The sequence below is a fragment of the Chlamydotis macqueenii genome, chromosome 4 (assembly GCF_036417535.1).
Source record: "Chlamydotis macqueenii isolate bChlMac1 chromosome 4, bChlMac1.mat, whole genome shotgun sequence".
Taxonomy (NCBI): Eukaryota; Metazoa; Chordata; class Aves; order Otidiformes; family Otididae; genus Chlamydotis; species Chlamydotis macqueenii.
The window spans coordinates 15,421,277-15,448,771 of NC_141559.1; the positions used below are offsets into that span (position 1 = coordinate 15,421,277).

General features: G+C 40.5%; 1 protein-coding gene across 3 annotated transcripts in view; it reads right to left on the reverse strand.

The window, feature by feature from the left end:
* The window catches only part of ZNF827 (zinc finger protein 827), a 110,950-nt gene that overhangs the window by 25,816 nt on the left and 57,639 nt on the right, over nt 1–27,495 (reverse strand). For all 3 annotated transcript variants that reach the window (XM_086747501.1, XM_086747500.1, XM_086747502.1), the window contains exons 6-8: nt 12,985–13,233; nt 12,214–12,271; nt 7,533–7,636 (exon numbers count right to left, since the gene is read on the reverse strand). In XM_086747501.1, coding sequence (XP_086603627.1) covers nt 7,533–7,636; nt 12,214–12,271; nt 12,985–13,233 — 411 coding nt within the window. The remainder of the gene's footprint in view (nt 1–7,532; nt 7,637–12,213; nt 12,272–12,984; nt 13,234–27,495) is intronic.

Sequence of the window (27,495 nt, forward strand, 5' to 3'; positions counted from 1 at the left end):
ACATAAGGAACTAAGATCAGTTACTCAAATCAATCTGCCACTCTTGTCACAAAAATTTTCCTACCATCTATGAAGCTGTCAAACAGGTTGGATTTGTCAGAAGGATCTCTCCAGGATTCTTTTTCACGCATCTGCATGGATTTTTACAAAAACATACACACACACACAAAAAGAAGAGTATCTGCTTGAATCTTACCCTAGACAGGTACTGGATGAGGAATAAAATTCAATGGGTGCTTTTGAGGACCGAGAGAACCAGGCTTTGCAAGGCTTAGTGGGTACCTACCATTGTGTCTGCAGGCAGCAATGACAGCAGTGTGGCATCCACCTCCAGCACCACTTTCAACAGGCACATTTCATAGAAATACTGAGATAGAAATGAACAACAGGACCAAGTGCTTGATGGAGCATGCCTTGCATAGTGAATTAAGTGCTACTCTATGCCTTTCCACCTTGCCAGGAAGCCAAGAGAGGTCAGGCACTCTCATCAAGAAACTGAAGGGGATATCTAATGTCCTGGGTGGGCAGAGCTCATAACTCAGACCAAAACTGGAAGCATATAAAATGACCATAAGCACTAATAATGGGATAAAGCAGAGAGGAAAATGCACTATATAAGTCAATTCACGTGCTCGTGCACTCCCTCTGCAACTATATTGGCAATAAAAATTGCTGCTCCATCACAGAGACAGAAGCCACTGCCAGGATCTTGAAATATTTCTTTAGACTTTCAAAGAAGTCTGAAGTCTGGCAAATACGGTTAAGGAATTGGAGCATCTGTCATACAAGGAGAGCCTGAGAGAGCTAGGAGTGCTCAGCCTGGAGAAGAGGCGGCTTGGTGGGATCTTTCCAGTCTGTATAAATACCTGATGGGAGGGAATAAGAAGATGAAGCCAGGCTCTTCTCAGTGATGCCCAGTGGAGAGGAGGCAAGGGCACAAATTAAAACACAGGAAGTTGCATTAAAACATAATAAAACGCTTTCTATGCCGTAAGCATGGTCAAACACTGGCACAGGCTGCCCAGAGATTGCTCAGAGAGTCTCCATCCCTGTGTAGATATTAAAAACCTGACTAGACACAGTGTTGAGCAGCAAGCTGACTCGGCTCTGAGGAAGGGGGTGGAACTAGACTTAATATATCAACTGTTATTCTCTCAAAAATAATAATCCACAGGTTCTGCTGTCCTGAATAAATCAGAAATCAATTGCTTGTAACGGTGCTCTTAACCCCTAGTTTTCCTTTACAAATTCTAGCATTTAGGACTGTGAAAGAAAGCCTTCCTAAAGTAAACAGAGGACTACCCACTATGTGAAATTAGAGGCTTTTTGGCAGATGAAAGCAAACAACAACCTGAAGAAGGTGTGAATTGTTCTAATGAACTCCATCCATGGGTACCCTAGCTGGGAAGCCATGCAAGGGCAATTTAAATGCCAGCATTTCATCGCTGATCACTTCCACAGAAATCCTCAGGGCTCCTGCATTTCACAGTCCTCTGAAGCCCAAGGACATTTTTCAGGGTGACGGAAGTACCAACGGTCACCTACAGGGAAATCAAACCCTCAAGGTATCCCTTCATTTCTGCAGTGCAGTTACAGTGGTTTCAGGGACAAGGTAAGGCAAGTTAAAAGTAGGCAGCCTGGCAGCAGGCTAGAAGAGACCAAGAAAGAAAAATGTCACTGGCAACTTGTGAAGAAATGGAAACTATAGTCGGATTCACTCTAATCTCATATTCAATTTATTGAAGTCTTGACTTTCTTACCTAACCTAGTGATGACCCAAAATTCAGAGCTGGTTGCTGCAGATGTTTGCAGAACTTCAGCTTGCTGCAGAGCACAAGAAACCAGAATCAAGCACAAATACTGCCAGAAGACGGTATATATGAACGAGCTATCTAGTTTCTACATGCTTTAAGCCACAGAAAATTACAACATCAAGAGGTATATTGACCTTAAAATATCTTTAAAAAGGGATTAGGAAGGAAGATATATGCAAAATACTTCATACTAAAGAATGGGGTATCAGTGCAACATGAACAGCTTGATTATTTATCTTGTTCAAGTTAAAACTCTAAACACTCAGGAGGTATTGTTCCAACTACAGTCACAGAACAAAGTAAACAAGATTAAGTGTGGTCACAGCCACATCAATCTCACACAAATGCTGAAATTTCACACAGCTGAAAGATATGGCCTTGCCTTCACCCTGCTCACATCCCAACATTCCCACAAACTATTAAGAAAAAAAAAAAATTAGTTCACTGCTTCCCCTGATCTGGCCAATGTGGCCACACAAATGTTAGTACTGCTGTGTTGGAGAACGTGTAAAGATGAGGCCCAGGGAGCAGGCAGATTTCCCCCTTTAAGTATATGAAAGTTACAGTGGAATTAATTATTTAGAGGAAAGAAGTAGAAGGAGAGTGTGAGTATGAACAGTTACAGAAGAAATGTGTACATCTGAATAGTCCTGTAGCTCCAAACATACAGGAATCTTTGTTACACATATCACCTTAGTTCAATCAACATAAACATGAGATAATGCCACTAATTAAATCATCAATAAAAATACAACTGACAGTACCAAAATCCCCAAATTTTGCACAATGTTTCAAATTTTCTACTGAACTAAGTATCATACTAGTGATCTAATATTGGCTTCTGCACATTTCTGAAGCAGAAGCATGGTCTGTTTGTCATCTTACAGATCAGTAAAGAATGTGGAGACACAGTGACAGAAGAAGCTCTGATGCATTTTCAAAAAGGTACTTGAGGACAGAAGCTTTATTGGCCTTATTTCACTGAAATAAACAACACTGGTAAATTTAGCTCTGGCACCAATGGACAAAATTTTAAAAGCCAGGGCTATTTATGGACTACATAAACCTATATCGTCCAGTTTCAAAAGTCTATTGTAGCCATGTGAAATTCACTTATCACAATCAAAACTACAATTTTTTTTTTTAATTTAATCCTCTACAGATGAGATTGACAGTGCCAAATATTGAAACAATGTAAATGATGGAGAATACCAAGTCTTTGGTGAATAGGAGAGAAAATAATTAAATATTATTATACTGCACGCAGATATATATGGAGAAAAAATACTCCCAAAAATGCAGGGCTGGAGTCTTTGCCAATATTAATGAACTGACCTGCAAAAGGAATAGTGAACATCACTCATCTGGATTTCATGAAGGCAGGTCTGATCTACAGAATGAGTCAGTGAGATAGCGGAAAACTATTAAAACATGTTAAAGATTGGCTAAGGGTCAGGAACACCAGCATAAGATCAAGTTTTTAATTTACCCAGCAATTTGGACTGAACTCTATAGTCTGACATAAAACTAAGGTCTATTCTGTCAAAAGAAGAGTCTTATAAAACAGAAGATAGAAATGCCCTTTTAAAGCAAATGTTTGAAATAAATTTTCATTTCTTCTCCCGAGCTTTCACCAGGCATAACAAGGTCATTTTGCTATTCTTATAGGGGAAAGCTGAAATTATTGAATTGTTTTGGATATGACTGTGTATTAGACATGACTTTGATACTACGGTAATTTTTGAGGGAAGTGTGTTTGATTGATGTGGACATCAATGCTATCCTATTTTATTTCAATTTTTGAGTAAAAAATAGCTTATTTGGATAGTAATACAGAAAATGCAATGTAACTATAACTAACTTTGTTTGGTTAACATACAAAATACTTCAACGAGGAAGGGAAGTAGTTCCCCAAGTCTATCTAATACATTTAAACTAGGTACTATCGGAAACTACTTTTGTCCCTTCTCAGAATATTAAGAATTCACCACAGATTACCAGGGAGTTACTATGATTTCTGTTAGGCTCCAGTCCCCTTCTCACAGCTGTTGGAGATATCACTGTCATTTCCTTGGGTACCAGACTTTAAAGCTGCTGCCCGAGAATTACTTCTCCTGCATGTGATACTGCTGCCAATCAGGACTACTTCACCTTTACTTCAGGCCAAATCCATCGCTATGTCGTTATTTATTTTGGGTTGTTTTTTTTTCCCCCCCTCCAGTAAATGCCCTGATCAGTGCATTGCTCTCACACATCTTTTTCCTAAGTATTTCATACTCCTTGGGCATCCTATATACTCAATGCCCTACAAAGAGTGCTCTTCCTCTTACATACCTGATCTTGCAGTTTTCTTATAAACTGGCTACAAAGAGAAGTGGTTTGAACCGAGGAGGCCACTAAGCTGAAGTCTCAAGGACCGAATGTTGGACCAACTGTACTTAAAAATCCTCTTTAATAGCTTCAACACAAAAAAAATCCCAGCATTGCATTAATGAAAGCAGTATCATCAGTATGCAGAAATTTCAGAATATTAAAGAAATCATCTTGAGAGGTAGAGTAGCAAGTGAAACAATTCAAATTACGAGGTCATATGCCTACAAAGTAGGAACAATAAATTCTGTGGTATGCTGAAATAATCAGCTGAAATTGTAAAGGAAGTGAAAAACATGTTACTATTTGATTAGCAAATGAACAAAGAGTCATCAGCACCTTGTAGTTACAAAGACTGATTAATCAGGAGAGGCATTTCCTATATATATATATATATATATATATATATATATAGGAAATATATATATATATATAGGAAATATATATATATATACAGAAGATGCATGCTGCTGAAAAAGTCATTGGTAAGACCTCCTGTAACATATAGTTCTGACTACTCATATTTGTAGAAATTAATTCCCCCTAAACAGAGGCAGAAAAAGGCTATGATGTTGGTCAGGAAATGGAAACCCTTTCAGACTAAAAGAGACTAAAAGACTTTGACTGGCTTTTCCAAAATGAAGACAGGATTAAGGGGATGTAAAATGGCATATCAGATGGTGAACATGACAAGGGAGAAGAATTATCAAAGTTGAAGGACAGCATTGGTGAAATAACAAAAGTAGAACTTGCTGTGAATAAATTCAGGCTGAAAAGAGAGTAGTCCCAGCCCTTCAAAGGGACGAGCTTCTGAAACAGTCTCCTCATACAAATAATAAGGACGACAGGTTTAAGATGGATCTTGATAACGGATAAGATTACATAATCTTGTTACCTATTATAGAAAATAATTTAATTTGACACACGAGATATCTTACTGTCCTATGTTCCTGTCACTTTTCCCAATTCCTCTGCTGCTAGGGTGCCAAGAAGTCTGCAGAAAGAAAGTTGGCAGCAATCTGGGGTTACAACCACCCAATATTGGTGCTCTCTTGGAATGAAGCACTGTGTTCATGGGGTTCCACCAAGGCCACCCAGACTAACTAGCAGTGAAGGCTTCCTCATGCCATTCTGCCTGCCTGAGTCAAGCCTGGTCGCAGAGAGGCAGCGCAGAGCATCAGCTCACACCCCACGCTTGTTCATCAGACTCTGCTAGCTGGGGTGACAGTGGCACAGATTTGCATTTTTTCATATCGGTACTGCTTAATGAACACTCTTGGCCATTAGCAGTTAGCCTGCTTGGATTTTAGTTGACTTGAAGGTGACACTGGACTGGGAATTTCTTGTAATTTTCTTTTCTACTTCTTACTATCCTGTTGCAGGGATGAAGTAACCCAAAACAAATCTCAAGGCATGCATACCATTTACCCACAGGACATCACATACGCATTTCCACAGCATTTTCTGTAACATCCTGTTGGCCTTTACAATGGTTTGTTACTGTTCCTTTATGTTACCCTCTTGCAGGGATAAAGTTTCTTCTAAGCTATCCATAGCACTACACAGACTATTTCAGCCTTGCAAAAAGAAACTAGTAGGAAATCTACCTGTGGGTTTTCTGCTGTTCTTTTACATGAACATCACATTTGTAATTGATTAAAAATTTAAAACACATTCCTGGTGCTACTGTGAAGCTGCAGTTCAGGTCCAAGAATTTATTATGAGGCTGAGAAAAATAAACATGTTTTCAATCAGAGTTGTTCCAAAAATAAAAATGAAGCAGAAACTGGCATTTTTTATTTTAAGCAGGCTGCTATGACATATCAGAGTCTTATAATCACAGAGCAATATGTATAATACACAGACCTATCAAGCTAATACTTACATTCCATAAGGTAGAATATAGGGCAGCATAAAGATACAAAATCCAGTTCCTCAGAAGCCATTCTAACACCCCAGGGTGTCCTAACCAACTACCTACTTTACATCTTTTTAAGCAGAAGGTTAAACATGTCACCAAAATCCATCCACAGTTTTAGTAGCTTCACTTAAAATGTAGTCTTACAGAGAATTAAAGTTCTTATACATTCATCTTGGTATGATGTAAGAGTATTGCTGCTAGAGGCCATGTCCTCTGAGGTATTGAGCACTGCCTGAGGAGTCCAAGAGTTCTCATCTTTCGTCTGGGTATATGAATATTCCATGTTACGCCAAGGTCAAAAGCCAAGACTGAAGTGCTAACCTGGTTTACATTTTAATACTTAAAAGCACCACACCTGATCTGGTTCTCCTTACTCCAAGTTACAAAATCCCCTACTTCCTTGCAAAAGTGCAGCTGAGGCTAGCCTGAAGACCCTTGTCCTTATGCTACAAATCTTCTTCTTCCTGCTATGCATATTTACCTTCAGACAACATCTAGCTCTTAACCTCATCTGCCACTTCACAAGCTGTCAAATGACTATTCAAGCATTAAAGAGAATGAAGAGTCTGTTAAACTGTAAATTAAATGACAGTCTGTAGCTGAAAATTAGCAGTAACGTGCCCAAAACTTTATTGATTGCTAAGAAAAGGTGAATAACCCCCCTCTCCAGCTGGCTGTGTAATTACTGACCTTTAGAACCTAAGAGCTATTAATTTAAGAACAGATAGAAGTGAACTAGCAAAGGAGTTATTTTGCAACAGGACAGTAAAGGCACGTATCAAGTTTTCGCATGTGTTCGGTGCCACCTTGAACAGTATTGCTGCATGCCTATATTTTCCCTTTTTAATATAGACTTTGACCCAAACTACATCTGGACACAAAATGCCCGTCAACTAGATCAGAGGGAACATTCCCACAGATACTGAGGCCTTTCAGTATGTTTTAAGAACTCCACATACTTCCAAGAAGGTTTCTAACTTACTGTTAAAGGTAGGAAAATTGCATTGCCTAGCTCAGCCACTCTGATACATGTACTGCAAACATTTCATCTGAACTCTGAGAGACTGAGATGGAAATGGCCAGTAACAGAAGAATAGCAGACAGTAATCTGGCATCAGTAAAGTTCCTTTACAAATGGAATACACACACACAAAAAACCCCTACCTCTTAATACTGCTGAGTTGAATCTGTGATAGACTCTTGTACAATTCACAGAAACAGTAGTTTAAAGACTATTAATACAAATGCTTCAGCAATATTTAACTTTTTTTCTTCTTAATAATAAGCACTTATCGTGATGGAGAGATAATAGCCTTTTGACAAAGCGAACTGCATTTTAAGAGTATTGCTAAGGTGGTGGAGTTTACAGTAAGACAATTTAAAAAATACCTATTAACCGGAAGTAATAAAAGAAAAAGGTATCTGACCTGGTGCAGATGTCCTTCCATGAAGAGTAGTTTCATTAGGCAGAAGATCTTTTGAGTTGGAAGTGAATGGTGATTGTCTAAATGTGTCTTCAGAAAAGAAAGGGCTAGAGGAAAAAAAAAAAAAAAAAAAATATGTCTTTTTGTAAACAAAACAGCTATTAAAGGAAGAAGTAAATATTATTTTTGACCCTAACAATAGTATAACAAATACCATCTTGTTAAAAGCCCTGTTTCATTTACAGAATTCATGCTGAAACATATGCAGAGTGTGAGGCAAGGTATGGAGAAGCAGCATGCTTTGATAAAATTGTATCTCAGAGTGAGAATTGAAGTCCTCTGAAAAGGCTTTTAACTACATTTCAACACCTCAGATTTGCTATATCACAATACAATATGGATCATTAAAATTAATCCTTAAAAAAATTTGAAATCTACTGTCCAAAAATTTGTATTCTACTGTCATATCTGAAGACAGCAATCAGGAAACGTGGAAAATATTATTATTTAATAATATGAGGTATACAGTAGTATACAGTAATTATTTTTACAACAAAACTTTTCAAATTTTAAGTTAAGGTGCTGAAGAGTTCTCTTTTGACACAGCATTCCATGAATGAAATTAACTCCATGAGTTTGATTTTTAAAGTAAGAAGCAATTGATATAACCTAACGGAATGGTTACTTCCCAAAGAATATTAAGGGCAAATTTATCAATTACTTGACTCCAAAAAGCATAGCATGCGTTGGTTTTAATTAACAGGCAGTAAAAAGTCAATTTCAATAGTGAATTGGCATTTCTGTCCAAGTATTTTGTTTTCTGGTCAATTAAAGATCACAACAGCAACAAGAATTCCTTGTCTACAGTACAGACAGACATCAGTAAGAGGTACATTAAAAAATTCAAAATGGAAAAGGACAGTCTTTCTCGGAAAACTGTTTTCTAAGGCGGTGTATTCCATCTGCATGCTATCAATTTATTCTAAGCAAAATGAGAATTACATTAAATTGGATCTCTCATACTGAGAATCCTTAACAGGCTGGTGTATAGTAGGTGTTTTAAAGGTGCAGGACATGAGGCCAGCTCATTTCTGCAGCCTGTTCTTATTCAGTAATAAAATCCAACAACCTTTTCAGGATAAAGAACGTAGTACGAGGTCCTACGAAGTGCTGCGCAGTGGGTAGTCCAGACCTAGAAAGTATGTGCCAGCAGCACCAACCAAGTTGACCCTCCCAGTCCAGATACCCAGGTGTCAATCTGAACAATGGCACTTGCATAGCTTTTCCCTCATAGAGTTTTCTGCAGAGAGTGAACGAGGTGTTCTCCACTGAGTCACTTGTTATCTCTTCTGCCTTTGGGAAACTTGTTGATAATTAGTTAACTTGGTCATGTAACACTTTTGGCAATCACATTACTTTCTCATTAAGTTTTTAAGTCGTTATTCATTTAGTGCTGTTCCATACATAACAGTCAATGGAATATTTTGGTATTTCTACAAGAGTTTGAACATAACCATAAACACAGTCAACATTAGGCTGCGGTAAGGGTAAGGCATGAAGCTGCCCCGAACCTGAACAGTTCAGTGTATGCACATAGCTGAACAATGCATAATACTCAAGAAAGCAAGTGATCAGGATAAAGCAAAACAGCTCCAGCCCATATGTCAAAACGTAAGTTTTTCCAAGACACACACTCCCACTCAGGGGTGCCATAATATGAAACAGAATGACACTGTACAGAAATATGGCATCATTTATTGCAACACTCCTCGCACTGGTTTAATAATGATTTGAAAGAAAAACACCAATTAAAAAAAGTTTTATTACTGTTGTAACTCTTCAAAATCTTGTAATCCACTTAGGTTTCCATGTTGGCTTGCCTGCTTGTGCTGTAGATTCAGTCACTGGGACACTGCTCATTGCTGGTTCTAAGCAAAATGGATGATGGAGAGCTTATCTGTTTCAGCATAGGCCATATATCACGAGCAGGTTGCTGTTGAAGACTGCATCATGTTGTGTCCCAAGGATTTCCCTCTCTGCCATCACAGCCTCCGGTGAATTACAGAACCATCCTTGGATACCTCTTTTCTACCTTCTTCTAGAATGGCAGCTGAGTCTCTTCAGTGTTGGCCCTATTATTATTTCTACTTCAGCAGACATGTCCTCCGATTCCCACTGCAAAGTATGGAGGAAGTAGCTCCTGCTTCATAGTAAGAAACTACACAAAGTGTTGTCAATCACCATGCAAAGTCCCTTCTGATGAAGATTAAGCTTCAGGATATTTTTTTTTCTGGCCGCACTTTTCCAGTTTTATGGCTACACAATTCTCTAGATGAAAAACTTATCTTGGCATCTTACGCTGGCGTACTCACTTCCAGATCATTTGCTTCTCCACTTTCTGTCTTCATATCACAGATGGCAGGCTCTACCACCTCACTCAGCCATTGAACTGTGAGGAATCCTTGCCAGTTTCAGCTGCTTAAGCAAAGTCATATGGAAGTATACGCTCGCAAAGTCCAGGAATACTCACAGGAGGAATAGCAACAGATAGGTGACAATTAGAAAAGTTAATACAGAATAAGACAGCAAAAAGTGCTTGCGTATCCCATCTTGCTGGACTTCGCTGATTTAAGACTTGCAGCAGTGACACAGCTTAATCTCTCTGCTCCCTGGCTACTCATAGGTGAATGTGTGTAGCTGGCCTCACCTCAGCTTTCTGCAGCTGCCAGCAGACTTCACATCACAATTGTGATTCAAATGCCTTTCTGTCATTATTCCAGATGTAGGTTGGTGAGCCAAACTGCAACACCACATGTTTTCTTAATGCAGTCTGGAGTGCCTCTATCCTCCACTGGCTGCTCCATCACGTTCTGTTTCTCAGAAGGCATCATACCTTTACCAGTAAAGACTTCCAGCTGTCTGTTTGGTTTTGAGTGGGGTTTTTTTTTTTTTTTTGCTAGGTTTCTCAAGTCAATCTGTTTGAACTCGCAGGATTTAGTAGACTGACTCATTTCCCCTTAAGAAGCTGTTCTCATTCATGTCTTCTTCTGCTGATAGATAGGTAAGGTAAGAAAAGCACCCAAAAGAACCAAATCAGGCATTCAGCATTTCATGCCCTGATGGGTAGCAGCCATTCTCAGGACTTCTCAGTAAAACTCAGTGCATATTTGACAACAGCCAACTGTGCTACCCTCTCAGAAGCCAGCAGCAAGAAGAAGGGGAAGTTATCTTTGAACTGTCCTCAACCTTTCCAGTTTGAATTATCTTTGATAGATCCAAAAGTAGCTCTGGATTCTCTCACCAGTCCTGCTGGTAACATCATGAGACACTGAAATCTATTTTCAACTGACTATTTGTCACCCCCTCCCTGCAATGCACACTGGATGGTTCATGAGTAGTTGGACAATATGTGTGTTTATCTCTATAGGTATCTCTGAGGTTTATGCTTTTTAAGTAGTTGTGGGAAGGCTCTGCCAGCTGCATATCCCAGAAATTCCCAAACTACCAAATGTGGGAAGCATTCACAGTAGCCAGAAGTTAAAAGCTCAGTTTAATTATCTTTTATTATCTTTCAACTTGTAACATCAAAAAGTCCCTAATGTACAATTACTGAGCTGGTCAGTTTATTAAAAACAAATTATTTATTACAGTTACCATGAATGAATAGGATAAGCCTAGGAATTTAAGAACAACATATTTTAGAGATCTTTTCTTCTGCAATTTAAATACTTTTACATTTCTGTCTGGACAAAGATATTTTAGTTAGCAGGCACCGAACACACCGGGAACTTCTCTAGAAGGGGCTGCAGAGGCACAGAAGGTCCTACTCTATCTTTGAAGGAACTCTTGGTCACTTCAGTGTGCTCAGTTTCCAACCCATCCACATTGATTAGGGAACTTTCAGGCAGGAAATACATGTACTCTTGCCAATTCTTGCCTACTCCTCACCACGGGCTCCTAGGTTTTAGCTACCACTTATTACATAAGAGCTTTGAGTTTTCCCATTGGGACACCTCACTTTGCCACTCAAGTATCTGTAAACAACTCATGGGCTTGTTCCCAGCCTCAATACTGTACAGTACGTATTTATTTAACAGCATGTGCTGTAACTGCATCATGTTTTTAACTCCTGGATAATTTCACTTATTGTATTAATGTGATTGTAATCTTTAAGAAATGTTTCATTAGCATTGTCTTACAGTCTTGACTTCTAAAAATTCATCTCTAGAAGGCATTGAGATGGCAGAAATACTAAACTGAAATTGTATTAAGAAATCCAAGTTTGACAGAAGACTGAATCAAAATCACCACTTCTTACATTGGCCCACATCTTAAAGTCCAGTTGGCAGCCTGTCAGCCTCAAGCCCTGCACGTACTATGCAGTTTCTTTTAAGTTTCAGTTTTTGTAGAAAAAAATATAAAAAATAATCCTTAAAATGATGTGTGAATACTTGATCAGAGGAGAACAGTCACTTTGGCCCAAAGGCCTTTTGTCTCATGAACTTGAAGCAATTGGCTCTATAGGTGTAATTTTTCAGTTATAGGTTACATTACTCATGAAAATATCTTACACTTGCAATATCAGGTCACATTTGGAGGAGACGGACACGGTTGAGTTCACAAGGCAAAACAAAGCAATGCTATTTACACTACAGCTTTGCAAGTAACAATGGACTGTACTTACCTGGTTGTAGTTCTGATGGCATTATCTTTATTGTGGTTGTGCTCTTTGCTCACCTTTTCTGCAGAGGAACATACATATTTTTCTTGTGATTAGCATATATCAGATTTTCCCTATCAGCCTTTATTCAGCAGAACTATTTTAATGCTTTCTGATAACAGCATAACCCAGAGTACTAAATTATCCTAAATGGTAAACTGTTACAGCATGATTAGAGAATGGGCATGACTTTATTTAAACTAACACCCAACAGATTTTTTCAGCTTCATATTTCAGTGTTAGTGCTCCATGCAAAGTGTGCACATTCATTAAACCCAGTGCTGATATCATTGCCTTTATGCAACAGCCGAGGTTCACCTTCTTTGTCAAGAGGAAAGGACGGTGCGGCCCCAGGAGCACTGCATGCTCCAGCCACTGGCCACTTATGCCAGTATCTGCCATCTCTAGGTTCCCCTATTCTCCAAGGCCTGGATCAACCAGTTGTCACAAAATTATTTAATTAGCTTTCAAAAATACAGGAGTTGAACTCTGGCTTTTCCAATTCAGTTCAAGTACTGTGAGAGCCTGACCTGACTGTCACAGTGCTCTAAAGCATATGCTAACTATGGGGGACATTTGGCAAGGCTTTTGCGTTCCAAATGTGAGGGTAGAAGGGCTCTAACTCCTATTATTTTTCAGCCTTAGCAATCTCACACTTTCATAGCACCTTAATGGTTATATACAAACTCTTTTAGTTCTTTAAATTCAACTACCGACTATTTCCACTGCTTTTACCTGATAATTGGAAGAGCAGCTCGGATGCCATCTTCACTGATATATCCTGGCTGAATAGACTTCTTTCTGGGAGCACACGACCTTCTGGTGCCTTCTGTATGTGTTCACTCATGTCTCGCCCTAATAAAGTGCTGTAGCCAACATTTTGGCTGGGTTGGCTGGGTGACACCGAAGCCTGAGAATCATGAATGTCAACTTCCATTGGTTCTTCCTTGATCTTTACCATCTGGGTTTCCTTGTAACTCTCAGCTGAAAATTACGTATTTAAAAAAAATAAACAACTGCCACAATTATTTAATTAGGCTACAATTTTTCAAAGTACTCAAATAAGGAATCACAATTACAAAGTTATAATTTGTACACCATATCACTGCAAATGGTAAGGGAAGCAAGCAGCTAACTGCTACAGTATTCTGCTAGGGATTATAAATAGAAGCAATCTCTTGAAAATAATTTTTCAAACTAGAAAGCAGAAAACAGTTGCATATTTGTAAATATGAGAGTCATATAACTTTCTATGAATGCTGGGTGATCACACACCAGTTCGTGAAGCTTTCTTTTTATTTATTATATGCAATTGCAACCACACACCTGCTCTCCAAAGGTGGGCACAGAAGACCTCTTACAAACTCTAAATTACTCTTTATCAGCAGAAGTACCAGCGCAGACAGTCAGAAATATTGGTATAGGGATAGGGGTGGAAGAGGAAACCTCATCTATTCCTCTTCCACTCTCTTTCTCTTTTATAGGAAATTCCAGATAACTATGTGAAGAACCAGTTTATTATATCTGCATATGCTTTCAAGATGAGAGAAGTATTTCAAGACGAAAGAAGTATGCTTTTTTAAAGTCTGTTTTTGTAACAAGCATAGATATTCCCTCACACATTACAAAATCCAATAACCTTAATGAGTAGTTTCTGTAAGCCCATATCCTTCCCTCCTTGCTTCCTCTTCTGTGTCCTAGGTCTAGCAAGCAAAACCACAGTCTAGGAGCCAATTTGTAGTTCACTTTCTACGCCTGAGAGTTCCCAGGGGTTGCTGAATGCTCTGGTTTGGCTGCAAGGTAAGTGATCATTTTTTCTTCAGAATAAAAGCTCTGAAATCTCAAAATCAAGGCTCTAAGGTAATTCGCCTACCACACCCCAAATACCTATACAGCCCTTTGAATTCAGACTTTCTGCTGTAAAAACAGAAGTTGAAGACATGTGCATGGGATTTATCAGTTTTGCCAAATCCTGTACTCATACTTTTTGTACTAGCCAAGACACTGAAAACCTTCAGGAAAATCTGCTGCTGTTTACCCGTGATTAGCACATGCCCTAGATTGTTGCCTGTGTAGCCTCCACAGCTGGAGTCAGGGGAAAGCATAGGTTTGAATTGCTCAGACTTCAGGAGCCCAAGGAGAAAAAGGCCAGCCTAGCACCCAGCAAAAGCGGCCGCGGTAGGGGGTAGGGACAGGCACACTGCAGCACACAGAGCCAGAGAAGTCGAGAGCTGAGATGCTCAGTGGATTAGGACCTGAGGGAGCAGTCTGGCCCTTGTCCAGACTCGAGGAACACGATCAGAGCTATGACCATGGGCCAGCATGTTAACTGGTGCAGACAGGGGCTGGCCATCCTGATAGCATCAGGTCACTGATGGAGGCACTCTGCACGAGTTCCCTCACATGGATCATCATCTGTAAAATTTTACTTCTTATGAGTTTCTGATATTATAAATAAATAGATGAATACCAGTTTGTAAGAAAAAGCCCAAACACAAACAGTATTTTCTATTAACTTTGGGTCAGAGAGAAGAAAAGGGCGTGAGTGGGATCCACTGACTCCAATGGATAAATTAATCTGTTGCTGCTCTCTGTTTTTCCCCTCCTCTCTAACTTATGTATGGTTGGTCTCAGCCTCACAGATGTTATTCCAAGTGTGAATGCTCCAAACACCACCAGGCCTTTTGTTTTCTATTATCCAATATTACAATGAATCTCAGAGGCACCAAAACATGTTTTGGTCATCCCTGGTAACATCCTCAAGCCAGTCAACTGGTTGTTGTCCTCCTGCAGTCTCTAGCCAAAGCATGAAGTCCTTTAGCATGAAGGCATATGCATTCCACCTAAAATTAAAATGATGTGTGTCACCAAGTCCTTTTTCATTCCCCTGGTTTCTCCCTCTCCTCACATCCGTGTTGTCCTTAAGCGGAGAAAAAAGTGGCTTGGCTGCCTGCAGGTCTTTTATTTAAAAAAAAATAAATAAAATCAAAGCCAGGAGATAAAAGCCACTTGGACACTTTCCAGGAATGATTTACATGAAGCGCTTTCAATCTTTTCTTATGACATTTCTTGACCTTTAAAACAAATGTATAAACATTGCTAAAAATCTTTACTATCTATGATCTACCAAATGCATTTCAGACTTTGTAAATTTTCATAGTGAATTCCCAACTGAAGACAAGTTAGAAATATAATATAATGCCTTCTTGTCCTGTTAAAAAGATTTTTCTTTTTTTTTTTAATTTAAAACTTCCATTAGCTTCTTATTATAAAACCACAGAACATTGCATCTGTGTTGAGAAGTGTAAAAATAGCATGCTGTGCATTGAAAGTGAACACAGAATAGCAAAGGAACGCATCAGGTAACACTGTCAATCAAAAGCTCAGGTAACTCCGCAAACAAATGAGTTCTTCAGATGTCTGACAGACCGAGCTCTGCACCCAGCTGCCAAATTTAGGTGCAGAGTCAAGCTGACCTTTGCTGCTCTCTCTGCTTTTAAAATATTCTTTCTATTTCTGTTCCTGCTCCACAGTTTACTTCCCTGTCCTGCAAATGCTTTTGAATCCCACAAACTGATATGGCCCCAACTAAGGCAAGAGTCAAGCAATACCACTGACCTTATCTCCCTCACAATCAGCTAGCTCTCAAATTGCCCTAACTACATTTACATATTTGATCGTTTCCTTTGATCTTTATCTTCGCAGCTGCACCTTTTTGATCTGACAGAATGTCCCTGCCAAACGTGAATCCTGTCATACTCCGATTCCCAAAAGCATATACACACAGAAGACTGCAGGAGGGTCTCTATGATAACTTTACAAGAGCTAACGAAAGGGAAACACCACAGTCAGTCTGTCCCATGAGCAGCAATCAGAGGCATACAACTCAGCTGTACTAGATCTTGTGCTGGCAAAAGATTGTAGTTAAGGTTATGCCCATACCCATCTCACCATACAGGCTGTCAAACCATAACTTCTTGGAAGATTATTTTCCCTCCTGTGCTACAGAAAGTTCATTTGTGGAGTAAGGTGATACTCCTGATTTCCTTACATAGGTATCTCACATGGTCATAGCGCAGCTAAAGTTTTTCAAGTTAAAGACTGGTACGCTGAAAGGTCTCCTGGTCCAAATAATTAAAATCATGATAGCTTTGGCTTTTGTCCACTCTTGCATTTCTCCTTGAGTAGATAGACTAGGTCAAATAAACTGCAATGTATCAGAACGCAAAGTTAGTATTCAAGAGCCATTTTCTTCATGTCAGACTTTTATAAAAGTACAGACATCTAATTCTTAGCAAAAGTCAGCAATGGATAAAGACTCAAGTACCTTTAAAGTACCCAGACTGTGATCCTCTAAACATGGTCTGCTACTCATTCAAACTAACCTGGATGAATCTCAGAACAACAGCACAGCAGTAAACATTGCTTATCTGGCAGAAGATGAACTAGATAACTTAATATGCCTTCTTCTCCTGTTATCTTTGTGATATGGAAACAGCTTAACAAAATAAAACTATTGCATACGTGGACGTCCTACCACCAAGCCACAGAGATGCAGCTGCTTTACAGAGCAGTATAACACTGTAATCAGCTGATCTATAAAAGCCTCCATGAACTTTATCCTGTTCACATCGAGTGACACAATTTTCCAGACCAGGTATGAAAAATGCAATACTGGACAGGCTTGTTCCAGGAGGAAGTAATTTCTTTCACAGCTTTCAGGTTCTCCAGCATTCACAAGTGCAAAGAATTGCAAAGCAATGGCACTTGCTAAAAAAAAAACAAACAAACCCAAACACAGCAGAAACATAGACCAATACTCAGGGTACAGCATTCATCCCTGAAGGCCTGACTGCCACCTCAAGAAGGTGTAGCAGTAATAGTGCCTCTGAAATTCAGTCTTAGACAACGCCTCTCTATAGCCTAGGACAGAGATTGCCAAGTTTTAGGAAGAGCTTATTCAAGATACTGCTCTCAGAAAGTTGGGACTACCACAATCCAACACAAGTTGTGCACAAGTCAGCAACGTGCCTTTGTGGCAACCAAGGCCAACCATATTCTGGGCCATATTATCAAACCTGTAGCCATCAGGCAAAGGGAGGAGATTCTTGCCCTCTATTCTGCACTTATGAGACTGCATTTAGAGCATCGTGCCCCATTTGGGGCTCACCAGTACAGATGAGCATGTTCAGTGGAAGGCTACTGAAAAGGGGCCTGCTGAAAAGCGTAAGATGAGAACAGTTAAGAGAACTGTGTGTGTTCAGCCCTAAGAAAACAACATTAAGGGGGCATTTTATTGCTGCTGACAACTCTCTAAGGTACAAAGGGAAGGTATAGAGAAGCTAGAGTCAGACTTCTCTCAGAAATGTACAGTTATAGTATAAGATATGACAGACAAGTTGGAACGTGGGAAATTCTGTTTATATGTTTAGATCTTGTTGGGCCTGCTTTGAGCCAAGAGTTTGGATTAGATGAACCCTGGATGTCCCTTCCAAACTAAATTATTCCATGAATCACCAGCAGTAGATCAAATCAGCTGCAGGTTTATCCAGCAGATTTTTCAAAACTTCCAAGCAGGGGAAAGCCGCAGTATCCTTGGGTGACATTTGTTCCAGTGCTGCACTAGAAATTTTTCTTAATGTCCGCTCTGAACCTTCCAATCTGCAGCTGGTAGCTGTTTCCCCTTCTTTTAGCATCTGCCACTACAGATATTTCCTTCAAGCAGATCCAGCCTGCAATTAAATCTGCCTTTAGTCCCCATTTGCCAGACTGAACAGGCCCAGTTCCTTCAATGCCTCCTTGTAAGTCATGAGCCTTAGATACTTAATGAGATCTGCTGCCTTCCTCTAGACTATCTAACTAATAGCCCTTTTGAACCAGAGAGCCCAAAACTGGTACAGTATTCCACATGCAGTAAGTAAAAAGGTTAAGGAGCATCATGGAGTCTGAGAAAGGAGAAGACTGGTGGAACCAAGCTCTGCACTCCCTGAGATAGAAAAAGGAACAGCCACCAGAAAAAAAAAAAAAAAAAAACAGTTTTGCGGAGATCCTGTATCCTCTCAGTACAAGGCTGAAAGCAGTAGCTGAAAGGAAAGGAGTGAATGGAGGCAAGTCCACACTAGGGGCTGTAGGCAAACTCCCTCCTTGCCCACCTCACCTTCCCAGGTGCCTCTGTACAACAGGTATGAGGCTCTGGGCATGGAAGGCCAGTCAACAGATGATGTGGATGATGGTCTGTCTACACCAGAGCTGTTGCCACAGTCCAAAAGGCCTACACTCTGTACCACAACCACCTCCACAAGGAAGAAGAGATGGGTTAGAGTTGTAGGCAATTCCCTTCTGAGGAGAACAGAGGATCCAATATGCCGGAAAGACCCTCCTCTTAGGGAAGTCTGCTGCCTCCCTGGCGTTTGGGTTAAGGACATCACTAGGAAACTTACTAACCTAGTATGGCCCTCAGGCTACTACCCGTTACCACTCTTCCATGTGGGTGGCAATGAAGCCAGAACGTGTAGTCCAAGGATGATTAAAAGACACTTCAAGGCCTTGGGACGGTTCATAAGGGAATCTGGAGCACAGGTTATTTTTATCTCTCTCCTTCCAGTTGCAGGCAGCAACACTGGAAGAAACAGATGGACCCAGTCTATTAACGCACGGCTCCGTGGCTAGTGTCACCACCACAATCTGGGCTTTTTTTGAAAATGGGATGGCCTACACAGCACCAGGCCTGCTAGCATCAGATGGGATTCACCTTTCTCAAAGGGGGAAGAGGGTCTTTGTTCATGAGCTAGTGGGGCTCATTCACAGAGCTCTAAACTAGACTTCACGGAGGAGGGGGATAATGTCAAGCTCACCCATGACAAGCTGTAGGATGTCAGACCAAGGTTAGAGGGACAGGGGCTAGCAAAGGCCCTCAGCCTGATTCTCTGAGATGTGCTGAGTATACTGCAGCACATCTAAAGTCTTACAGAGATGTGACAGGGGCTCCTGAGGTAATAGGAGCCAAGAGAGAAACACCAGCAAAATATCTCAAAGGAACTAAGGAGCGTTCCTCTAAGAAGGTGACACGGCTGACAGCCCAGCCAAAGTGCCTCCACACCAATGCACACAGCGTGGGCAACAAACAGGAGGAGCTGCAAGCCACCACACTATTAGAAAGCTACGACCTAGTTGCCATTACTGAAACTTGGTGGGATGAATACCATGAACAGAGTGTGACTATCGACCACAGCCTATTCAGAAGGGACAGGCGAGGAAGGAGGGCTGGAAGCATTGCCCTCTACATCAAGAAATGGATAGAGTGTGAAGAGCAACCACAAACAGGTTGAAAGTTTATGGGTAAGAATTAAAGACCAAGGCAACAAAGGGAACCTTGTGGTTGGTGTCTACTACAGGCCACCCAATCAAGGGGGGCCTACTGACGAAGCCTTCTTCCTCCAGCTACAGGAAGCACTGCACTCGCAAGCTCTCGTCCTGCTGGGGGACTTCAGCCACCCCAGCATCTCCTGGAAAAGTAGCATGGTAAGCTGTAGGCAATCCAGGAGACTCCTGAAGTGCATGGACAATAGCTTCTTAAGTCAGGTAATAGACAACCCTACCAGAGGGGATGCAATACTGGACCTGATGATCACCAACACAAGTGAGCTAATTTGTGACATCAAGATGGCAGGCAGCCTGGGCTGCAGTGATCATGCACTGCTGGAGTTTGCAGTCCTGAGGGATATGGGTCAGGCGAACAGCAAAGTCAGGACCCTGAATTTTAGGAAAGCAAACTTCCAGCTCTTCAAGGAGCTAGTTCAATAGGACCCCCTGGGAAACTGCCCTCAGGGACAAGGGAGCAGAACAGAGCTGGCAGATCTTTAAGGATGCTTTCCATAGAGCACAAGACATCTCGATCCCCAGGTGTAAGAATTCAGGAAAGGAAGGCAAGAGACCAGCATAGCTGAGTGGAGACCTGCTGGTCAAACTAAAGGGCGAAAAGGAAATGCACAGGCAGTGGAAGCAGTATAGGGATGCTGCCCATTTGTGTAGGGATGGGGTCAGGAAGGCCAAGGTGCAGCTGGAGCTGAACTTGGCAAGGGACACAAAGAATAGTTAAGAAGGGCTTCTACAGGTATGTCAGCCAGAAAAGGAAGGCCAAAGAAAGTATACCCCGCCTGATGAATACGACTGGCAAACAACAAACGAGGAGAAGACTGAGGTACTCAACTCTTTTGCCTCAGTCATCACTGGCAATCTCTCTTGTCACACCTCTTGAGTGGATGGACCACAAGACAGGGACTTGGGGAACAAAGTCCCTCCCACTGTAAGAAAAGATCAGATTCGTGACCAGCTGAGGAATCTGAACATAGATAAGTCCATGAGACCTGGCAAGATGCATCCCAGGGTCCTGAGGGAACTGGCTGATGTAGTTGCCAAGCCATTCTCGATGATATTTGAAAAGTTATGTCAGTCAGGTGAAGTTCCTGGTGACTAGAAAAAGGGAAATATTGCACCTATTTTTAAAAAGGGTAGAAAAGAAGACCCTGGGAACTACTGACCTGTCAGCCTCACCTCTATGCCTGGGAAGATCATGGAACAAATCCTCCTAGAACCTATGCTAAGGCACATGGAGGACAGGGAGGTGATTAGGGACAGACAGCATGGCTTTATCAAGGTCAAGTCTTGCCTGACCAGCCTGGTGCTTTCTATGATGGAGTGACTACATCAGTGGACAAGGGAAAAGCTATCTGGACTTCTGTAAGGCTTTTCACATGGTCCCCTACAACATCCTTCTCTCTAAACTGGAGAGATATGAATTTGATGGATGGACTGTTTGGTGGATGAGGAATTGATTGGATGGTCGCATCCAGAGGGTAGTAGTCAACAGCTGAACATCCAGATGGTGATTGGTGACAAGTGGTGTCCCTTAGGGGTCCATACCGGGACCAGTGCTGTTTAATATCTTAATCAATGACATAGACAGCAGGATCGAGTGCAACCCTAGCAAGTTCGAAGACAACACCAAGCTGAGTGGCATGGTTGACATGTCTGAAGGACAAGATGCCATCCAGAGGGAGCTGGACAAGCTCAAGAAGTGGCCCCATGTGAACCTCATGAGGTTCAACAAGGCCAAGTGCAATGTCCTGCACATGGGTCGGGGCAACCCCAAGTATCAATACTGGCTGGGGGATGAAGGGCTCGAGAGCAGCCCTGAGGAGAAGGACTTGGGAGTGCTGGTGGACAAGAAGCTCAACATGAGCCTGCAATGTGCACTGGTAGCTCAAAAAGCCAACCACATGCTGGGCTGCATCAAAAGACGTGGACAGCAGGTTGAGGGAGGTGATTCTCCCCCTCTACTCTGCTCTTGTGAGACCCCACCTGGAGTACTGTGTCCAGCTCTGGAGCCCCCAACATAAGAAGGACCAGTTGGAGCAAGTCCAGAGGAGAGCCACAAAGATGCTCAGAGGGCTGGAGCACCTCTCCTATGAGGACAGGCTGAGAGTGGGGGCTGTTCAGCCTGGAGAAGAGAAGGCTCCAGAGAGACCTTATTGCAGCCTTTCAGTACTTAAAGGGGCCCTACAAGAAAGACTGGGACAAACTTTTTCGCAAGGTCTGTTACTATACAAGGCGTAATGGTTTTAAATTAAAGAGGGTAGATTTAGAGTAGATACAAGGAAGAAATTTTTTTTTACAATGAGGGCAGTGAAACACTGGCATAGGTTGCCCAGAGAGGTGGTGGATACCCCAATCCCTGGAAACATTCAAGGTCAGGCTGGATTGGGCTCTGAGTAACCTGATCTGGTTGAAGACATCCCTGCTCATTGCAGGGGGGTTGGACTAGATGATCTTTAAAGGTCCCTTCCAACCCAAACTATTCTATGATTCTATGCAGCACTCACTTGCTCCAGAGAGGACACACTGAACATGCAGCACAGTCTGCCTTTCACTTATTGGAGATGAAAGTCAAAATCAAGTGCATAGATTTAATAAAAAAGAAAAGTAATGTAGTAAATATTGCTTTTGCTCACAAAATAGTTGTTGAATGACTTTCCATTGCTGAAATCAAATGAGTCTTTGTTAAATCATTCATGCTGCTTCCCACCATTTTATTTAAAACTTCATCCTGCAACTAAAATTTTAAGTTGCTCATATTTGCTGAGATACCCATCAACTTTATGAATCAACTTAGAAAAGAAAGCCTTTCCCATATGTCTCATAAATTGAACTCATGTACTAGTTTTCACAATCAAGCAGACAGGGGTAACTAGTGGGTCAACTTGTACTGACTTCAAAAGCTTTCAGTATGGAGAATCAGGCATTTTGTTATGCTAATTGTTCTGATTTGCTAGAAATAAACATGCCCCAAAACAGCTTAAATAAAACCTCAGAGGTAGGGAACAGTTGGTGAGCCCTGAAGGTTCTGCTACAGAGACACAACGAGTAACATCTGATGTTCCCTAGGGCGCTGTGCTTGATGCTTTATTTTGCTAGTATTTTTTTCAAACTGCTGTTTTATATAAGACAATGTCAACGGGCCTTGAATCGATGTAACAGGATGCTGCACTAAAAAAAAAAAAAATAAATCAGGAAATGGCTTGTATTTGTTAAAGTAGAACCTCTGAATTCCCATGTTATAGAATTTTGCAACTACTGTTGCAACTTAGTTCCACAAAAATGCAAGCCAACAAAAAAAAAAAAAAAAGGAGCAAATTAAAACAATAGACTAATTTGAATTGATATGCATCCGCTGCTCCTTCCACTTAAATGGTAGGATTACGATGATTTCCTGAAAGACTCTATTTGCAGAACACAGTCAACCCCTCAAAACACAGATCAAGAAGAATTTGATAAAAAGCCTACACGTGCAGTGAATTGTCACTTTACAACATATTCCAATCTATGCAAGTCTCCCAGTCCAAGAAATTTTTAGTCTAGCATTTCTGCAGCAAGCTGTACCTTTGCAGAGAGCTTGGCTCCAGTTCTCCTGGAGTTCTCTCTCCACGCTGACTCTCCAAAGCCAAGGGGAACTGCAAGAAGCCCTTCTGCAAATACTGGGCATCCACAATCCCCTCATACTTTGAAAAAAATTGACATGCCCCCTTTCCATAGCTTTCTGGCCACTTCCACCTGTCTGAACATCATCAAGGAACAGCAGTAAAGCGAAGGATTGAGGGGGTTGTTTAAACTCTTTAGTGACAGTTCCTAAAAAATGAAATGAAATTAAATGAATCCAGAACACTAAAAGAAGTGCATTTAAACCACAGACATGACTTCTTATTATTCTAATTTAAATCCTTTAAATTAACATAGTTTTCACTAAATATCAAGATTACCCTGACATGGAAGAAAGGAAGAAGATGAATCGCAATAACTTAATGGTATAGTATGGCATCTACTGAACTAAAAGCTAGGCTCTTTTACAAGGTACTTGTTTTTCTTTGATTTTTGCTGTTTTGTGGTTTTGGTTTTTTTTTAAGATTCACACGGGAAAACAAACTTAGACTTTGCAGACTTTTCATACTTCTCACCCTATACTTCTCCTGTGAATGGGGAGTATTTTTTCACATTTTTCCTGCTTTTGGGTTTAGACAGTAATGTTGTCATGAAACACGGCAAAACCCATCAATAGGTAACAATCCATTACTAGTTGAGTTCCTCTGGGCTTATGTTATTATGCAGATATCATGGAAAAGCTTATTAAACTGAATGAATGTACCATGGCCTGATATGAACTTCATGTAGTACTGGATTGGAAGGAGAGTCCCAAAATCTTGAAAAAAAAGAAATCTAGAGCCTGACATATTGCAATAATAAATCTAGCTATCTAGAAACTTTTATCTTTTTCTATACTGTAAGTAAAACACAGCTTAACTCTAACTATTCACAATCAATTTGCAACAAATCTGGTGATGCAACTTGCCATGGTTTGCCATCTCTCTAGCTCCCATCAAAAGAAAGTTTTATTTTGGGTCATAAACTTCCCCACTTACTTTTCTGAGCTTCTACAGAAGCACCTGCTGCTGCCCAGAGCTTTCTAATAAGCTATTCAGAAACCAAGGAACGAAAGACTTCCCTGTATTTTCACTCCTCTGCCCATTATCAAGGCTCTCTAAGCAGAGATGAAAGCCCTCTTGACAGCTCCCCTGAAATCTAGGTACGGAGACTCTTACCAGGTCCTGATAACAGCCATCTCTAAAGACAGGAGCCTGGGTCCATACAAGCACTTCCCAGAACAGTCCACGAAGTTATGAAAAAGAAATATGTAGGAAGGTTAGTTTCTCTGTCCTCCACCTCAGCCAAAGAACGTAGTAATATACTTTTTCTTCACCATAGTAACACCAAACCAAAAAACTGCCGAAGCAACCCGCTAAACCTGGAAAGACTTTGTGACTGCTAAGAATAATAGCTTACTAGCCACTGACTCTATTTTGTTGCCAATTCACATTGCTGATGACAGGCAAGCAGAAGCCACTCAAGCCTTAAAACACGGTAAATCTGACACCAGCTGTCCAGCCACACACGCATAGAGAGCGCTCCTGGTTAGCAAACTTTTTAAACTGATATGGTTATTTAGTTCCTCTGGAATTCTGTGCTGTTGTGACTGGACTAGTTTTGGTATGAGCTAATTTAAAGCCTTCTCAGATAGTCTGTCACCTTGCTGCACCCTAACACACCATGGGCCATTTTTGGAATGGGAGTAGCACTGAGGTATTCTGGCCTTCCTCTTATGCTAGACTCGTACTAGCATTCTTTTTTGTCATCTTCTTCCTCTTTTTAAAGTTCTAATTCATGTGTTTTCAGTTAAATGTAAGATATAGTGTCAAAAAAATTAACTACAAGGCACAAAATAGGTAACTGGCATAAACATTTTCAAGTGGATAAAGACTTAATCAAAAAAGGAAAAAAACACCAAACCTCCACAATAACCAGTTGTGCTGAAAGAGGAATTGTCATATAATTAGGTGATAATAAATGGAGTTGATCAAGAATGCTTTTGAATCAATTGCATGCAACATTTTACTTCATGACCTTGGCACAAAAAGTAAGCATGCACTAATTGCATCTGCTGATAACCCAAAATTATGACACATTGTTGGTACCAGGGAATTAGCGTATTACAATAAGCACTGTGTGACCCGAGAATTGAAGTGTAAAAAAAATCCAAAGGAACCGAATAGTACAAAGGTCATGCATTTGCTAGAGATAACAACGATATGTGCAATACGTGGGGAATTGATCCACTGGAAAAGAAAATGAGAGAGAGGAGGAAAACAACCTGAGTTACTACTGAAATGCAAAATGACTACATTTCACAAATAAGATATATCTGAAATAAAGGCTAATGTGATTCAGACAACATTTCTAGGAAAGACGGGGACACACTAATGTCATAGTTCAAGGCACCAGGGTAAAATATTACTTATAAAATGCTAGTACCTGGAATAGATTTTATACACCTCCAGCTATGTATTCATTTTTTGGACAAGGCAAAACACTGTATGATTCTGAAAGATAATACATGCCCCAAACGTATTAGTAGTATGACTATTTCAACAGAAAACGAGTTTTTAGACTCAAGATTAGCATGTAAATGCAAACATTTATTTTAAATTTCAGCCTCCTCTGAAACCTATCCTTCAATTTACAAGATTGAGTGTATAAAACTGACCAGGGATCATGGGGTGCACTACTTAATTAAACATTTTGAGAAATAAACCAGTTTTTCCATGAAAGAGAACCAGTAAGAATGTAGAAAATTGGTTCAGGTGTATTTGAAATATATTACTTCCATTTCTTACAAGTGATTTAGTGCAACATTTAATAGGAATTTAAAATCTTGCAGGGACGGCACCCTTCCAAATGGAGATGAGAACTATTTGCCTCACTCCACTGTCTCCTCAAATCTATTTGCTTACCATCGGACCTAGTCTCAGTCAAGCCTTCGTAATGGACAGAATTCACAGCTCTTCTTTGTACATTCGTATAAATCATGGCAGTCAGTTTATGTTCCTCTGTAAAATGTAGGCTGAAAGTCTTCACTGAGGCTCGAACTTTGCCTGTTAACCTCCAAAGACCATTTCATCCAAATGGGCATTTCATTTATTTTTAAGTAGCAGATCAGTTGTTAGGAAGTTTTGTTTTTATTATCTGGATGGGTTCTGCCTAGACATGCCCAAGAGACATTAGCCTTCTTAGTTCGAATAATCCTTTGGAAGAAATGCAACTAGGTATCAAGTGACTAGGTAATCAATTTTGTGAACTGTGAGGCAGAAGATCTGAATCGAAGTGGAATAGAGTGGTAAAAAGACTGGTGTAAAAGGGCACAGCATCTCCAGATAAGGGCCAACTCCACCAAAGTAATACGCAGGGTAAGGACCTGATCTTAAACACTGGTTATGTGCTGCTATAAGCATGCAAGTGTCTTGACAGCTTTTTAGCTTAATGAGAAAAGAGAGTGTCTTGTGTAGTAGAGCTAAAATAGATGGCTGCGTGTGAGTTTCTCATTTCTGTACATCTACCTCTACAATGACAACTAGTACATGTTCTGTTAATGTTCTACTATAGTAAAATATGTTTATTCTTCTAACATTTCCTAGCTTTAGAGTAGTTTTTGAGTGGCTAACAAGTCCCTCCATTATAGGGGCTGGTGATTTGCAGAAAGTCTCTCTTACAGTCTGCACCAGCCCAAACTAGAGTCCAGAGCTGGAAAGGCCTTCCACTGCACAGTACAAGCTCAGCTAAGAGCTAGCAACACAGCATCTCTGGGAAAAGAGATTTCCCAGAGAAAAATATAAACCAGTGTATCCTTCACATGAAAGGAATCAGCAAGGTCTATGCCTGAATCCCAAGAGGCTCCCACGAGGCTATAACAATCAGCAACATCATTGCATAACAGGAACATGTAATGTCAGGAACACAGAAGTCAACATACCATTATGCCAGAAATCCCTTGCTGAATTTGTATGCAGTGCAGTTTTTGGTAATTAGTATTACATAGAAGAAAGTGAAAATAACAAAACAAAGATGCAATCCATTCAGTCTTTACCAAGATTATATGGAGCCTGGAAGGGCCTGACTTAAACTCAATTATATAATATATCAAATCTAATAAAGACACCTGACTGAAGATTTCCCATAGACAGTAGAACACCCAAACATACCATTCCTTTCCTTTTCTTTTTTTGCTCCTTCCAGTACCAGGAAAAAAGGGGAGGAAGCCTGTTCTTGTTTTCACTTTATTCTGAAGAAGTGGCTTAATTGTTT